Source organism: Eucalyptus grandis, chromosome 1 (genome assembly GCF_016545825.1).
Source record: "Eucalyptus grandis isolate ANBG69807.140 chromosome 1, ASM1654582v1, whole genome shotgun sequence".
Lineage (NCBI taxonomy): Eukaryota > Viridiplantae > Streptophyta > Magnoliopsida > Myrtales > Myrtaceae > Eucalyptus > Eucalyptus grandis.
In genome coordinates this window covers 28,267,103-28,283,249 of record NC_052612.1, presented here as the reverse complement: position 1 = coordinate 28,283,249, position 16,147 = coordinate 28,267,103, and the positions used below count along the sequence as shown (strand labels likewise).

General features: G+C 37.8%; 1 protein-coding gene and 1 long non-coding RNA gene across 3 annotated transcripts; both read right to left on the bottom strand.

The window, feature by feature from the left end:
- Positions 1-514: 514 nt before the first annotated feature.
- LOC108960176 lies at positions 515-1,903 on the bottom strand. Its single transcript, XR_005549829.1, has 2 exons — positions 1,265-1,903; positions 515-1,141 (listed from the first exon to the last, which is right to left on the bottom strand). It is a non-coding gene; the product is annotated as an uncharacterized LOC108960176 (long non-coding RNA).
- Positions 1,904-3,034: 1,131 nt separating this feature from the next.
- Positions 3,035-10,634, bottom strand: LOC104439509 (transcription factor-like protein DPB). 2 transcript variants are annotated; one of them, XM_010052576.3, is made up of 10 exons: positions 10,290-10,634; positions 9,887-10,190; positions 9,239-9,318; positions 9,037-9,080; positions 5,479-5,541; positions 5,237-5,377; positions 5,069-5,137; positions 4,842-4,940; positions 4,072-4,142; positions 3,035-3,653 (listed from the first exon to the last, which is right to left on the bottom strand). In XM_010052576.3, exons 2-10 carry the CDS (start codon positions 10,180-10,182, stop codon positions 3,416-3,418), a joined length of 1,101 nt encoding a protein of 366 aa, XP_010050878.1. In that variant the 5' UTR covers positions 10,183-10,190; positions 10,290-10,634; the 3' UTR covers positions 3,035-3,415. The 2 variants fall into 2 exon arrangements, with proteins under 2 accessions (XP_010050878.1, XP_010050871.1); XM_010052569.3 differs by having other exon boundaries at positions 5,237-5,383; positions 10,290-10,633.
- Positions 10,635-16,147: the final 5,513 nt, after the last annotated feature.

The window sequence follows — 16,147 nt, the reverse complement described above, 5'->3', positions numbered from 1 at the left end:
AGATGTAGCCTTAGTTTAAGGTGAATCAGGGTAGAATATTGCATCTTAAATTCTCTTTTGCAATTTTATTCTCGATTCCTCGTGATTATGCATAGAATTTTAACACTCGACAGCTTGCACGAGATCTTTTTTGGTTGTAAGAGTGCTCCAAAATAGTCTCCCAATTTTTTCTTTTTTAATCCTAGGAAATAGTCTCCTAAAAAATGCTAAACACCCAAATTTGCCTTCGATTTTCGACTTTGCTCAGGCCATTATTTGGCTAAAGGGGTCTCAAACTAAACCTTACTCTCACATCAAAACTTCATAAGCCAATGATTGTTATAATACCTTATAATTTATCATATTTAGTTTGTATGCATTGTTGTGAGGGTGTGAGAGTGTTCATATTTGTAACCACCAATCTGGAGGAAAAACTTGCCCTCAATTTAGATAGTTTCTTGCAAGGTTTATCCCATAGCAGAACAAATCTAGCCAGGAGAAGAAGCTGAAAAAATGAGAGGTGACGAACAAGATATTATCAATGGTCAAGGGAGAACCAAGAAATCAATTCCAGTAATGTCATTCAAACTTCAACTCATCACACGAAAGATGGACTCAGTCAAACTCGCTAACATCATCTGATCTTGTCCTAAGTGACATCAGAATGTATCTAAAAAGTGGAAAGGTAATCAGACATGGATTTTATGATGGTTCTTGCAGTGCTTCATCACTTTATGACAATTTTGTGTGAAGCATGATCAAACCATGATCGAATTCTGTGTTTCACATGGTTAGTTGTTATTTCATTTAAACAGCATGCTAAATAACTCCATCTCGCCATAGCTTGCTTCTTCCTTCCTTCGTTTGGATTTCACCTCTTGGAGAAGAGCTCTTCTTCAACCATTTCACTTTCTTTTTCCTACTTCAGAGAAACCTTCCGCTGACAAAGGAGCTGTCAATAGACAGACATTTAAGTCCAAGAACTGTGGGAAAACAATACAGGGAAGAGATCTAATGATAAACATATGACAGTCGAATTTGGAGAGAGAGATTGATAATACGCGAGTTTCTACGGACTAAAGTAAGAGAATGTTAAGTCACCTTGAATACCTGTTTTGATGACTTTTACCTCACATGGATTGGATTGGATCACTACCGAATGCTATACCTCGAGAGCCAAAAAAAACCCTTAAATATGACTTACTGGGTAAGCGCTTGGTTTACAAACAACAGAGTTCATGTGCGAATCTCTGCTTCGGCCTAAACTTTGTAAGTGGAGCCTTACTCGCTGTACATGGACGAGGCGCTTCGCTAGCATTCACGAGATCAGCCGGAAGCGAATGTTAGGATCTCCATGAGAGAGGGTCAAAGTGGCATTCATCTGGACCTGCACCTGCACCTGGGTTCCCAATACAGTCCGGATTGCATTGCACAGCAATTCGCTATCAGCATTCTCAAGCGTTTGCTGGGCAACCGAGTTGAGTGACTGAGGTGCAGGTGCAAATGCAGATGAATGACAGTCACCTTGACCACGCTTGATCTAAATGCCTCCTCCAAACCCTTAAGGGGGAAGTAGGTCACTGCTTCTCAAATCCCCCACACACGTGCTCTTATATACACTCCCACCGTTTGTCCTATCTGCTCCCAATTCACATTCATTCACGGCCACATGGTAACGACACACTGCACAAACAAACACTGCACACAGAGAGAGAGAGAGAGAGAGAGAGAGAGATGTTTCCCTTTCAGCCCCTGCGGTCCTCACTCGAATAATTTCTGCAGGCATCTCGTCAATCACTACTTCTTCAAGCTCCTTTATGCGCGAGCCATTTCTTCTTCTGCCATCATCAAAATATTAAAGGCTGACCATGAATTAGCCTATGAAATGTGTAGTGGTGCAGTACCACTTGCTGTCTTTCTAGTGTCTTTCTCCTTGTCAATGCTGAGATTTTTATTATTTCTCCCCCCCCTGCTCTGACCCTAGTAGGGACCACACCACGTGATGCAAGGGGCCAAGCTCGTGATGCTCTGTTGTCGTCGTCCACTCCAGTTGCGCCACGTCAGACCGCCCACATGAATCATACCGTGAGACCCCGTGGATACGGCAGGTTTTTGTACACTACTGAGGATCTTGTCCATTTCTCACCGGCTACAATCAGATTTTCTGCTTTTTCTACCCTAGTCGTTATGCAGTAGGATTTCCAGGAATATACTCTTTTTTTTCTAAAATTGACAATCAACAGCTTCGTGGATATTTCTACAACAATTGATAGATCAACAGTCCAATGGGTATGAGGCTCTGGCTCATCAATCTCCGTCTCGTTTTTGTCCGAGTTCACTCATGAGTCGCAATGTGTGATATCTATGAAGTACTAACACTTTCTGAGAATTTTCGTGTCGTATCGGACATTTTAATACGCGTTAGACACTCGATTAACACGTGTCGAAAATTTCAATACTTGATCAACTTTCTTGACATTTTTCGACACTCGAGTTAGAATAGCAACATGTGAGTATGCGAGATCAATTTTAAAATTTTCAATAAATGAAGAGTCAAAATGTGTATATATATAAAAAAATAATAACAATAATAAATGGGGAAATAAGAAAAACTTAGTCTTTTATTCTATTTTAACTCACTTTCCATGATACAAAATTCACACCCCAAGTTTTTTTCTCTTTTTTTCTGATATGACACATGAATTCACGATGTGAATTGCTTGTTTTCCTTCTCCAAATTTTATAAATTATTGGAATGTAATTGAATTTGTTAAATTGAAATAAAGAATGATATTAATAAATGATACATTAATATTTTTAGTGTAAATTCATTCTAAACTTTTATTATTTATTTATTTATTTATGAATTTGAATCAAATTAATTTGATTGAAATAATCATAAAAATAATAAATTTATATATACACACATTTAACATACAACGTGTTTCAATGTGTCGAAATTCTCTATTTTTTTAGAAACGTGTCACATGTCGTGTTACGTTGTGTCGCGTGTCAGTGCTACTTAAGTGATAATATACCTCACACATTTGTAAGGTTAATATCCAAAATGTACATCCATGGACTATGACATTGCAGAAACAATGTTGTTGTAGTGCGATTACATGAGAGATCAATGATCTTATACAGTCACCTTCCAAGAAAAATAGAACAAAACGACGATTCCTTCTAAACCCCGGATCGAGCGGAGGAAACCATGAACAAATTGCAGCACTGATAATTTGACAATGGCACAAAAACAGAAGCCAGAGATCCAAAACCTCTCGACCATCTCCTGACAGAGCGAGTTACCATCTCTATGTTAATCGTGATTTCCTAATGAAAGAGGGTTATGGCAACCACATGACTAATTTCGAGGCCCATTTATCTTTACAGACTATACAGCTATGGTGAGATATATTGCCATGGCATGAAATGATCAATGCTCGTGCTTGACGCGTGCCTTCAATATTCCGGGTAGAGGAGGAGAGGCGGCCGGCCTACCCGCCGCGCTGGACATTGGAGGATACGGAGGCTGTGGTTGGTACATGCCCGACATGCTGGAGCCTTCGCCTCCATCAGAAGGAAACACGGGCACCATCTCGTCGTTTCCTGGTGTTTCGCAAAATTTCATGGCCTTGAGGACATAGTTGTCATCGTGGAGCTCAAAAGGAGTGCTGCAATTTAGGTCAATGCACCATTTCAGTTCGGTATTACTCAATAACATCTCTCATCTTTTGGAAGGGAAAACAAGATTACGTGATGAAATTGAAGTTGAAACTGGCAGCTTGCCACTAGGGCGGTGGTGCGCATCACATTTCATGGGATCCAACTTATGATTATAAAAAATGATTGAAGAAAAGGTAAATTGAGAGAAAAATGGGATGCTTCTTTCAGACGATTTCATATCGACCCCCGACAACTTTTTAGCCAGAGAGGCATGGAAAAATAGTTAAAAAATCACCAGGTCCAATTAGCAGAAATTCTCAAAATATCCGCTTCGTGATTCTACGGATCAAGTTGCAGCATGATAGTGCAGGTATGAACAATTGGTTGAGCAATCGAAAAATAAAGAAATTGCTTATATGGCTGTACCTGTTGAAATCAAAATGCACAAGCTGCATATCTTCTGATATTTCAACCTCAACAGTTGCATGTGGCCGGGTCTGCAATTTGCAAGGGAAAAAAAAGGTGCTTTAGAGTTCATCCAACGCAATCAAGGAACTCCCACCTAACGGGGCTTGCATGAAAAACTTATTCCACATGGATCCAGAATGACATTCTTTGAACTTGACCTTTTCATCCATTAAGGTCATGTAGCATTAATCTTTGGTAAGCAATCTGACTAAAATTAATTTGTTTAACATAAAAGAACCATTGCAATTCATAGGCTATAGTGACAGGTCACAAACTCTCTTTTACACAGCCCATCTATCAATTAAATCTAATAATGCCAGAGAATGTACTATGAGACAAGGCAGTGCAGCACTCAAGACTTCTTAAGAGATTGAATCTCCTCCACAGGCATTCCAACGGCAAAACAACTAGATGGGATGACATGAATTCTTCAAGATTTCATTAGCCTATTAGAAGTTTCTATATTTTATTTTGACTTTGGGCACTACTTAAACACGTTTTAATATTTCTAGACAATTATTTTCCTTTCACTGATGATGAGATATTTCTTGTTCTTTTTATACAATGATTTTTTTTTACCACCTTTGACAATATTATCACATTGGATGCGACAAGATTGAGTAATCTCATTAAAAGCACCATGGGGATATGTTTACACTTTGAGTATTGAACTGTCACATGTATGCCAATTAATGGAGCCAAGAGAGTAAAGGGATAAGCACATTCACCTGAACCAGAATAAATGGTAATGCAATGCCTCCATTTGGTGCATTTCCCGTACTAAACAGCTGCTCATTTCTCTGTATCAAGTTCTGTAGACCTACATACTTCATGCATAAACAGATAAAGTTGAAGCTGTTAGTGAACCTGCTCCGCTGGTATAGACAATTAAACAGAAAATAGAGCGAGGCAAAACCAATTTCAGGCCAAAACATGAGGGCAAAAGATCTTTTACTTGTTCCTCCAGTTCCTGTAAATAGGCTGCTTTCTTTTCAATTCTATTTCTCAACCCATGACGCTCTGTCTGCATGGTGACAGCAAACGGCCAAGATAAGCCAATGGCAGGGGGAAAAAGGGCAGAGATAATCCACTACCAGAGAAAACTTGCAGAATTATATCACACCTTTAGTTCCTCAATGTCATTTAGGCTAGTTCGAGGCAGACCCTTCCACTGTATCTCTTTTTTGTCTTTGGATATAATATCCATCGCCATAAGAACATTCAGGGCATCATACACCCTCCGTCTTATATTTTTCTCATCATACTGTTGCTGTCAAGGAAAAACAGCACCAAAATTAGGAACTTAATCGGACGGATGCTGTATTGTCCTTGCCATTTGCAGGATCTTCTTAAAGACGTACAGACCTGATCAGGGGTAGCAGCACTATTGCCAGGATCAGCAAACTCAGCAACAAGTTCGTCAGCAACCTGTAAAGTGTTCCAAACTCTCAGACATCTCACAGGGAAGAAGACCAAAAAAACATGAAACCAAAAAGTTGCATTCACAGAAGTGGTTTTGTCCAAGCACATGATAAGATCATTCATTGACACTTTCAAATGAAAAACAACAAGCGCAGATTGAATATAACGAAAGGTTTCGCATTAGCAAGCACCAACAAGAATTGCAGAGCAATAAGTCCTCCAGAGCACATTCTCTCACAAAGTAACTTTACATGGCTCAGTTATACAGAAATCAGATTTGCACTTAATTTGTCATTCATCAACAACTCTAGAGACTCCTGACCAGTAATTTTATGAGAGATGGAAAACTAGATTCTTCAGCATATGGTCTCCAAACACAGATATACTTAAATGAAAGTCCTTACGAAAAGCAATCTTATTGAATATTTCCCCTACAATTAGAACCAAAAATATGTCTCCACTACAAGAATGCCGAGAGAAATCCCTAAATTTGTAACAGCTACCTAACATCCATTTTATATGAAAGTTTTACTGAAAAATGGTATTAGCACCAGATACGATACATTCTATTTCCTATGTTGTGACAAAGCAAGAAAGTATATGTCGACAATCACTCTGCTGACTCCATCCTATCCCTGCAACTTGCCAAAAACCAGTTTATGCTTCTACTACTAGATGATTTTTGAATAGCAGGATCCTCTAGATGTTATTAACAGACATATAGGATAGCTTCATCATCAAGTACAAGACAAATTAGAACGTCTCCTTTTGTATAGAGAGTCAGGACTAAATTAAATTATTATTTAGAGGAGACATTCACCATTCAGTAGGCATAAGTAGTGCTTCAGCCACTCAGGAAAGTTGCCACCAAGCAATAAAAGGAAAAAAGAGCTTGCTAATTCCCCAGAAAGAAGTCAAATGTGAAACTGTCACAACTAATGTAAATGCAAGCTGAATGGATAGGGCCAGAACAACAGGGAGTTAACAGGTTGCTTTCTGCGGAACTCAGTCTTAGCTGCTCTTTATGAAGTTCAAAATGAAGAAGCAATAGCTTCTGACGGTAGTTACTTATCTATCACCATAGGTAAACAAAGAGAGGAGAACATCACCAAACACATTTTTGACAAGATGTTATTCATCTTGACATGTCCCCTCACACATCACTTGATCAATGAAGCCATCCATTGAATAATGAGCTTAAAGGAGAAAAGACAAAAAAAATAAAGAGCAAAAGAGTGGATACAAAAACATGAGACCAAATCCCTGCATGGGATAACAGGACCACAGTTTGGTGCTTTTTTAGCTGTGTCTGGTTGTGTCATGATGCAAGTTGCCGTGAATGTTACATGTGTTGGACAAGACATCTTTTTAAGCATTAGCACTCTGAAGAAAGTGAAAGCAACCTCCAAAGAAACAGCTGTCAGGTGCTTCAGTTTTAGGTTGGTTCAATTGCCAAATATTTGCCAAGCAGTAAGCTGAAGGGAAACATATGACCCAAAAAAAAAAAAAAAAAAAAAAAAAGCTGAAGGGAAACATCCCATTTTAAAGTTGTACATGTAAGCAACAGCTTCACTGAACACATGAAGAAGATGCGGACTAACTTATCTATTTTGACATAAAATCCTATAGAGATTGTAGTGAGGTTCCAAGAATCAAATTGTGCTGTCTTCCGAAGAAAGTGAAGGAAACGGAAGGAACACCTTTTTCCAGGCCAAATAAGGGAAGGATTATTTAAAGTTCCAAAACATCAAAAGGAAAGTGAAACCAAGAAAGGATGAACTCTAGAGGGTCCAACTAGAAAAATCAAGAAAGCACAAGGGGAAAATCCATTCTCAGTTAAAAAATTCCACTAAGGCAAATCTTTTGGTGACTAGTGACAGACAAATAAAATGATGGGTCTAAGACAGTTATAATCACGCCAACATTTAACATAAAACTTTGACTATCAAGTGTCACGGCAAAGACCTGCTAAATTGATTTTAACGTGCGAAGCAAGTACAATTACATGTGAACATACTTAATCTTCGAACATTCATTTAGACTTTGAGTCAAAATAAGTTGACCTTTGATTTCGAAGAGACCTCTACAAGCGGCTCCTAATTGCTAAATCTTTTTGCCTGTTTCAATTTGTAAAATTGTTCTAGGTAGATAAATCCTGTATATTGAAGATTTTGGCTCACATCAAGATGTTGAAGATTAGCCAAACAATTTAAGTGGTCCCATAAGTTCTAGGATACAGGGGGGAAATTAGGGGAAGAGAAGGTCATTCTGTTAATGGCCGTGGCTAGCTTTCATCCAAAGAGGGGGGCCCTGTGGCAACTCCTCTGGCAGTGACAAAAGGGAAAAGGGCCAACAAGGAAACATAGGGAACAAATTGTCAGGATAGTGTGATAAGGCATTGTTTCTCATAATGAAGAAATCCATGCTTTTAGATCATCAGAAAAGGATACCATGTACCAAAAGGATAAAAAATTCAAATAAGCTTCTGCTGATATCTATCCTGAAGGAGACAATTAAACATCTGGATCATTATTGCGAAAAGTTAACAAAAAATTGGAAAATGACATCAGAAGAAATGGAAAATGATAACTCTGGACTACCTTTGGAAGATGAGAACCAAGGAAAAACGAAAGGAAAGAAGAGATTCATACCATGAGACTTTAGTGAAATTACAAAAGTTGAAAGACAAAAAACCCAAAGAGAAAGAGAAGCAAAAGAAAAGATATCAAATGAAGGTCATGATGTTTTGTCAGAGAAACAATGTACATGGGGCCTAAACCAAGAAACTAGGAGAAGGTCTAAATAACCATTACTGGCTCCAACACTCAAATCATACCAAAAACTGCTTCAAATATAATAAATCCCCCATATTTCAGATAATGACAACAACTAACGCTAAAACCACCGATATAGGTCAAGAAAAGGTTCCAATAACATCAACAAAAGGCCCTTTTACAGGGGATATTGGCTCTATGGATCCTTCTAAGATGTTTAGTACCATGTCTGCATAGACAAATGCTCACGGTCCTTAACTAATCATAATATTCCATAATGTAAAGGAGAAAAGAAGTTTACTGATCTAGTCAGAATAATGAGAATACAGACCATCATAGATAATCACTGACATAAGTTGCAATGAATACAAATGCCTCAAATGTAGCATGACACTTATTGCAACTATAGAATGTACATTGTACCCTCCTATTCCACAAGTAATTGAATCGTTATAGCTGGATTTCAATTTTAGAATTAAGCAATGAGAGAAAATATCCTTAATACTCTTTTGAGAATGTCCTTGCTCTTGCAAAAGCTGAAGAGAACTTGACAGGATTTTTTGAGGCAAATGAACTCGATGGGATTATTAGCTTGGTTGTGAACATTGCCATTGAAACATGAATTTGACTCCAGCTCAGACAGAGCCGTAAGCATAGAAATCTGCACTCATACATGGATAGCAAACCAAACAAAGGAAAGCAATTAAAAAGTATTAAACTGCCTGACCTCATTGTAAGTAGTTCTTCCCTTGCTTTCCACTTTTTCACACACTAAAACACCAAAACAATGAATGTAAATTAATAAGAGGGAAGTTATTCATAGGTGAGAAGCATCATAGCGTTATTACTCCCCATTCATGCCACAGCATACATTTTTTCTCACAAACATTAAAACAAGTAAAGGAATCATCAGAAAGTGTAGTAATCACCTTTCATGCTAAACTGGCGAAGTCCTCTTCCACTCTTATCACCAGCAGCTGCCCGCTGACCTCTCTTCTTCTTCTTGCCACTAAACAGAAACAGTCAATTTGTGAGTCTTAACAAGAGCTAAATCATGAAGCAATACCTCAAGCACAAAACAAAGATCAAACTTTGTGCATAGATATTACTACTATATTCAAGTGCCCCTAATTCATGGAATGCCACAGGATTTCCCACTTCATCTTCGCGATACCAATTGTAAAAGCAGGAGTTAATTATCAAATGTTCACATCATGTGGTACATTTAAACTTTAAACACATTCATACAATTCCAACCACTAGACAAAATCTAGAGATTCAACTTAGCTAAAAGGACCAAAAAGAGTGTACATTGCACATTTCACCAATGTTATAAGCTGATATGTGACCTGCTCTTCACCGGAGTAGCAAAACCAAATCAGCATTGCAACTTCACGCATCAGGAGTTTCATACGATCTACCTCTCAGAAATTCCCATAAGTTTGGCCACAAAGAAGTTGATACCAGGTTCACATTTCATGAAGAGCTTGCATACATAACAGTACCTCCCCAATTGTCTCCAGCATCACTTCAACACAACACAATTCAGCTAAACAAAAGAAACAACTCCCACTTACCCAACATCTCCCTGAGATCCAGCATCATCCCCTTGAATGTCAAGGTGGTTCATGCGGAGAAAAGTACTCTCGCTCGCCGGAGTAGCCATGGCCTGCTCACTGCGGCTCGACGGCGAACCCATGCTGCCGCTGGTCGACACAGATTGGCCCGAGACCGTGGTGCCCCACGACCTGCTGCCGCCCCCTCCGCCGCTTCTGGGCACCGCAGCACCCGCCCCTGCCCCTGCCGCCGCCACAGGGTTCCTCTCCACATCTTCTTGGTGATTGTGATTGCTACTACTGCTCCCAATCACCATCACTACCGCTGCAAAGCCACCTAAAAATTGAAGCTTTTCGACCAAGAAGACAGTGCCCTCTACTAGCAAAATTAAGGGCAATTCAGACGACCCAGATGAGAACTGACCTCAAGAAAAAGTTGGGTTTGAAGGAGAACAAGGGGGAGCATCAGACGCCGCCCAGTTCCGCCCAGTGCCTCCTGTCTTCCTCTCTTTGGCTCCTCTTTTCCCTCCTCCTCCTTTTCCCTCTTCTCCCTCCACTCCCTTTATCTTTCTGCGCTGTTTTCCGAGTGATTCTGGGTGAGCTTTTTCTTGGGTTGACACTTGAGTGGGAGAAAGCTTTGATGGGGGGCGATTTGAGATTGACAAGTGGGTTTTGATCTGAGGAAGAAGGGGACAAAGGAGAGGGAAGTTACGAGAGAGGGAAAGATAGGTCAGGTGATGAACGAGGGTTCAACCTCATGGAAAAGAGGGAAAAGTTCTTGTCTTCGGTCCATTTGATTTTTTTTTTTTTGTTAATCGAGTCAATATATAATGATTGACATTACGAAAAACCTAGGCTGATGTATCATGATAAATTTAATCTAAATTAATTTTTTAACCCCAATGAACTTCATACCGATAAATTTGTGATCCTTTTTTAGTTTTTGTAATATTCATTAAGTTAGATTAATATGACAAAAAATCATAAACTTTTATATCTATAATGAATAAAAGGTAAAACCTAAATTGGTATATCCGTTAATTGTTACGTGTTATCTAATTTAACAATTTACTATAAAATTGGACAAAATTAATAGATGGTAAATAAGTCATAAATATATCAATTTTTGGATTTTTTGTAACAAAAAATTAACTTAGCATAAATTTGTCACATATATAATAATTTGAGGTTTTAGGTAATATTAATCCTTTTCTACATGCTTTTTTTTCCCCTTAAATGGTCACTCATGATTTTCTTTCTATCCACACCTGGGTTTACAAAATCCTTTTGATAGAAAATTGATAAGTATATTGAAAATCTTAAAATTTATCACGAAAATATAATTGAGTCAAAAAACTTTCTAAAAGTGCAATCAAATCAAAAAACTTATCAAGATCTTTTCATTAACTTCATCTAACTTGATAAACAGAAAATGTTAACAGGTATTGATTTAATTACATTAACTTGACAAGTTTTAAATGTTGATTACATCATTTAAAAATGTTATACCTTAATCATACTTTTGTGACAAGTTTTAGAATTTGTAATGCATTTATGCCGGCTTAAAATGTAAAAAAATTGTTGGATATTACCTGCCCAGAAGTCTGGTCAGGCCGATTAGGTGTGAGGTTGAATTGTTACTTTTTTTTTTTTTTATCATGAATATAAAACACCACGTTAGTTACATATTTTCTAATGTTTTCTCATTTTAGTATTTTTATAATATCGCGCACCCCAACTTCAATGGCGCACATATTTTCATCTGGGTAGAGTTATGGAGACCGTAAGTACAATTCTTCGAAGCTCAATCAGAGACTGAGGCTCAAAGCAAACGTTTTGTGGCTGTTTTTAGCCTCAAAGTTCACTTTTTTGGCATATCTTCTGCCAATTTTCATTGTCGAACCATTGCCACCACATCTTTTCACGTTTATTTGATTTCTAATAATTTGTTTAACTTTTTTTATGACTGTATTAGGAAATTACTTCGAGCAAATCCGGGCCATTTCGACCTAAACATCTCAGGCCCAAAGGCCTCGGTCGGTGAGAATATAAACAAAAACGAAGGAGTCCCAAAATCCCGGCATGGACCTATTCGGGCTTGCAAAATCTGTCTAGGTTATACTAGGCCCGTCCCATCCGTATTTTGGGTCTGTATTTTTTTTGGCTCACTCCGTATTGGTGCTCCTTTGCTTGAGATAATTGTTGAGGCCAATGATACAATCTAAAGGGGATAAATAAATTATTTTTAAACAACTTTTGATAAACTTTCTCTGAGTACTTCAAGTTAAACTTTGACAGATGGAGAATCAGTTTAAAAATAGCAAATGCAAGTGCTTCTGTCAAACAGATGATAAGATGAATGAAGAGAAAGAAGAGAATTGCAAACACATACATAGTTGATCGGCATTTAACAAAGTTTATATTCACTTTCCCAAACTAACAATAATGGACAAGATTGAAAGCTGATAATACTCTCAAGAAATATTACAAAGTAATGAGTGCTACTTCTACTCAAAATTGATAAATGATTCTATCAATACTCAAGCGACTTCATTACACTTGTACACTTCTCAATTAATAGATTACAATGAACAACAAAGACCCTTTGACAAAAAGAATCACAAGCCAACAATAAAACATTTACAAGTAATAGAGAGCGAGATAATTCAGAGGGTTAAAGCTCTCAATATTTGCCCAATCCTTTGGCATGTATGAAACCCTTAGATATTCAATCACCAAACTAGTCATGGAAGAATCTTCAGAGAGGTCAAAAAGCCGTTGGATTCAAGGGACACAATCGATGGAAAACAGTTTGCCTATATAATTTGCTTTCGCTAATAAAAAGTGAGATTTTCTAAAATGGACTTTGTTATATTGTAATTTGTCTCGAGTTTGCATTCAAAAAGGAAAGTTTCTTAATTCAAGTAGGTTTCTTATTTTGAATAGCTTTTCTAATTAAATGGTTTCACTAATCGGAGAAAATTTCCTAAAAAGAGGTTTTCTATTTAGGATTCAATTGTTGCCTATATATAAGAAGTGAATGTTTTTTGTGAAGATTATCAAGGATGAGCTTGTTGCTTATGAATTAGACCTTGAAGATATCCATGAGTGTTGAAGCTAATAATCTTGCAGTAAGATTTGTGAATACCTTCATGAGATTGAAAAATTATTTAAAGAGGAATTGTGAGGTGAAATACTGTACAAATTATTGGGCGTAATTGTGACTTGGGGAAACACTAAGTGTTTGAGTGACTCGAATGTAATTCTAATTTCCATTGTATCGCTTGATCTATAATGGAATTCGTTGCTGCCTCCTTATGGACATAGTTCATTATGATTGAACCATATAAATCTAGTGATTGATTTATTTTATTCTTTTGTCTAATTTATTATTTGATTGCTTACTTCCACAATAATTGGAATCAAAGCTAGGCTTGATTGAGTTTAAGCAAATTAATGGCGATAGAAGTAGGAGAAGTGAGAATCAATAAATTTGATGGGATGGATTTTGATTTCTGAAAGATATAGATTGAGAATTATCTATATTAGAGGAATCGCACTTGCCCCTATCCTGGAAGAAGCTTGAGTTGATGAAGTGAGTTGAATGAGAATTGATGGATAGACAAACATTGGGTATTCTTGACTAACGTTGGCTTTTAATATTATTTTAACATCATGAAAGAGAAGACAATTGCAAGTTTGATGAATGTCAAGTATGTTCAAGAAAACCTCTTGTTGCAACCCGAATTTGCTGTCGCTAATCCCTCTTGCGAGGAAAAGGAAGTGGGAAATATCGAATTTAAGAGTACTTGATCATGAGAATTTCCTAACACCTTGCGTTTCAAAAGACGTTATCACCTTGCCTTTTGGGTTAAGCCTCTCGTGAGTTCCCTCCACAAGATTGCGACCTCTCCCAAGCTCATACCTTGCGTGAAAGCGGAGTGTCGTGATCCATACCCACATGGGTGACACACGTCGGAGAAGAGGTCGGGTGTGGATATTGAATTTAAGGATATCTTTACTAAAATAGCTCTCTCGATAGTACACTTCACCCATAAAGATGGCATCACTTCATCCTTTGGGGAACTGCCACATTAATTATGCTAAATCATGGTGAGTCTTACCAAGACCCATACCTTTCATGACGAGTTCATTTATATAGTTTAGTTATTTTGGACAACTTAAAAATAAGATGAGAGTCGCCACTAGCCTCGTTTTTGGGGGGTTGGCTAGAAACCCAATCGAGGGTCGGGAGTGTCCCCTTGATTCCTACACAATTGATATTTGGGTCCAGAGACTTGGGTTACGCCAATATTTCCATTAATGCCATTTCGGTACCTAAACAGTATGTTGTATTTACCTAAATTGTCCATGCATTTCTTCTTACATTTTCGAGATTGTTAGTCCTAAACTAAACGATTGTGCGTGGTTGGTCGTTTTCATGTTATTCCATTTCTAAAGAAAATTAAAAGGAAGCACCCAATTGAATTGAAAATTGTGAAGAAGTAAGTAAACAATTAAGGAAAGCTGTAAATCTATCATACAATTCTAGAAAATATAAAAGAGAAATATAATTGAAAAGGGAAAAGAGGACCTACAACTTATCGGGCTTTATAAAAAAAAGGAACTCGAGACATATGTCGAGGAAATGAATAGTACAAGATTATGGTCGGAATGGACATTGAGCTCCATCGTCTTCATGTCTTCTCTATCTTCAAGATCCTAATCTAAATCTAGTCTAAGAACTATATAACTAGGTACATACAATGTAAAGAAACAAGCATTCTTATTAAAATTATCAAAAACACGACTCATGCCAAAATCAATCTATTGAAAGAATTTCAATGCAAAAAGAAGATTTCGGCTTCGAGATTGACCTTTGTCTTTCATGCATGGGTCCCACTAAGACATCTACCAAATTCTTTTATTTTTTTTTGGTGACTTATAGCTATTATTGACTAATTGTATTTTTACATGGCTAATAATACTTATAAGTTTCATAACCAAGCCATCTATGTGATTTCAGGATTTTCCCTCATTATCATGCACCGACTCTATCATACATGTAAAAGTCACATGCATTGCAGAAATTAAACAAGCATGCAGGTCTTTTGGACCTTGTTTCCTAACCAATCAAGCAAGAAAGTGAACTATTGGTAGGTCACTTATTACCAAGGGCATGTGCCAATCACAAACACAGACACTTCTAAATGTATGACATAATTGTACATGTGATATTTCAAAGACTTCTTTCGAAATCATCAATTTTTTTTGAGACAAAGTGATGTCTTAGCTATGAAAGACATTCAATTACCAAGGCTTGCTTGGGGCTTGCATAAATGCGCTCACAAGTGTAGAGGTGGCAAAATGGGTCTTAGATCCATATATGACCCATTTAAATCATAAATGGGTCATATATGGGTTACTTGTTTTTTTGAAGAGACTAGTTTAAATGGGTTTAACAATTTAAGACTTAAGATAGGTGAGTCTTAAGTGGGTCTTAAATGGGTTAGATGTAGAACCCATTTTCAACCCAAACCACACAATCTCTCCCTTCCCTATTTAACTTTACAAAAATAATTTTTTTAAAAATAAAAATCGAAATTATAATTTTTTCTTTCTCTTCTTCTTCCTTTTTCCAAAGTGGCCGGCATGGCGATGGCCAACAATCGGCTAAGCGAGCCTCGAGTTTGCTGGCGTTAGGTGAGGCGGAGGCCTCGCCGATGTTTGGAGGCCTTGCCGACATTTGGCGAGGCTCGAGCTTAGCCGATTTGGTGAGACTCGAGCTCATTGGCGTTGGCGAGGTGGAGGCCTCACCGACATTCGGCGAGGCCCGAGCCTCGCCGATCGGGCGAGACTCAAACTCGTCGATGTCGGGTGAGGCTTGAGCCTTGCTAGATTCCACGAGGGGGAGCTTGAGCTTGCGATTTGGCGAGGCGGAGGCCTCGCCGACATTCGATGAGGCTCGAGCCTTGCCGATCTAGCGAGCCTTGAGTTCGCCGGGTGTTGGTGAGTCGGGCAAGCCAGCTCACCTATGGTCGGTCACCGGATGTCGTTGTGGTTGGCGGCCGGCCAAAGAAGAGGAAGAAGAAAAAGAAAAAAGAAAAGAGGAAAAGAAAATTAAAAATTATATTCTTAAAAAATAAAAATAAAAATAAATAAAAATTTAATTTTTAAAAAACAATTAAAACTCAGTTTTTTTAAAATATTTATTTTAAAAATTATAAAAATTGTCCATTAAATTTGTGTTGTATAAAACCATGTTAGCAATACCATTTTTAA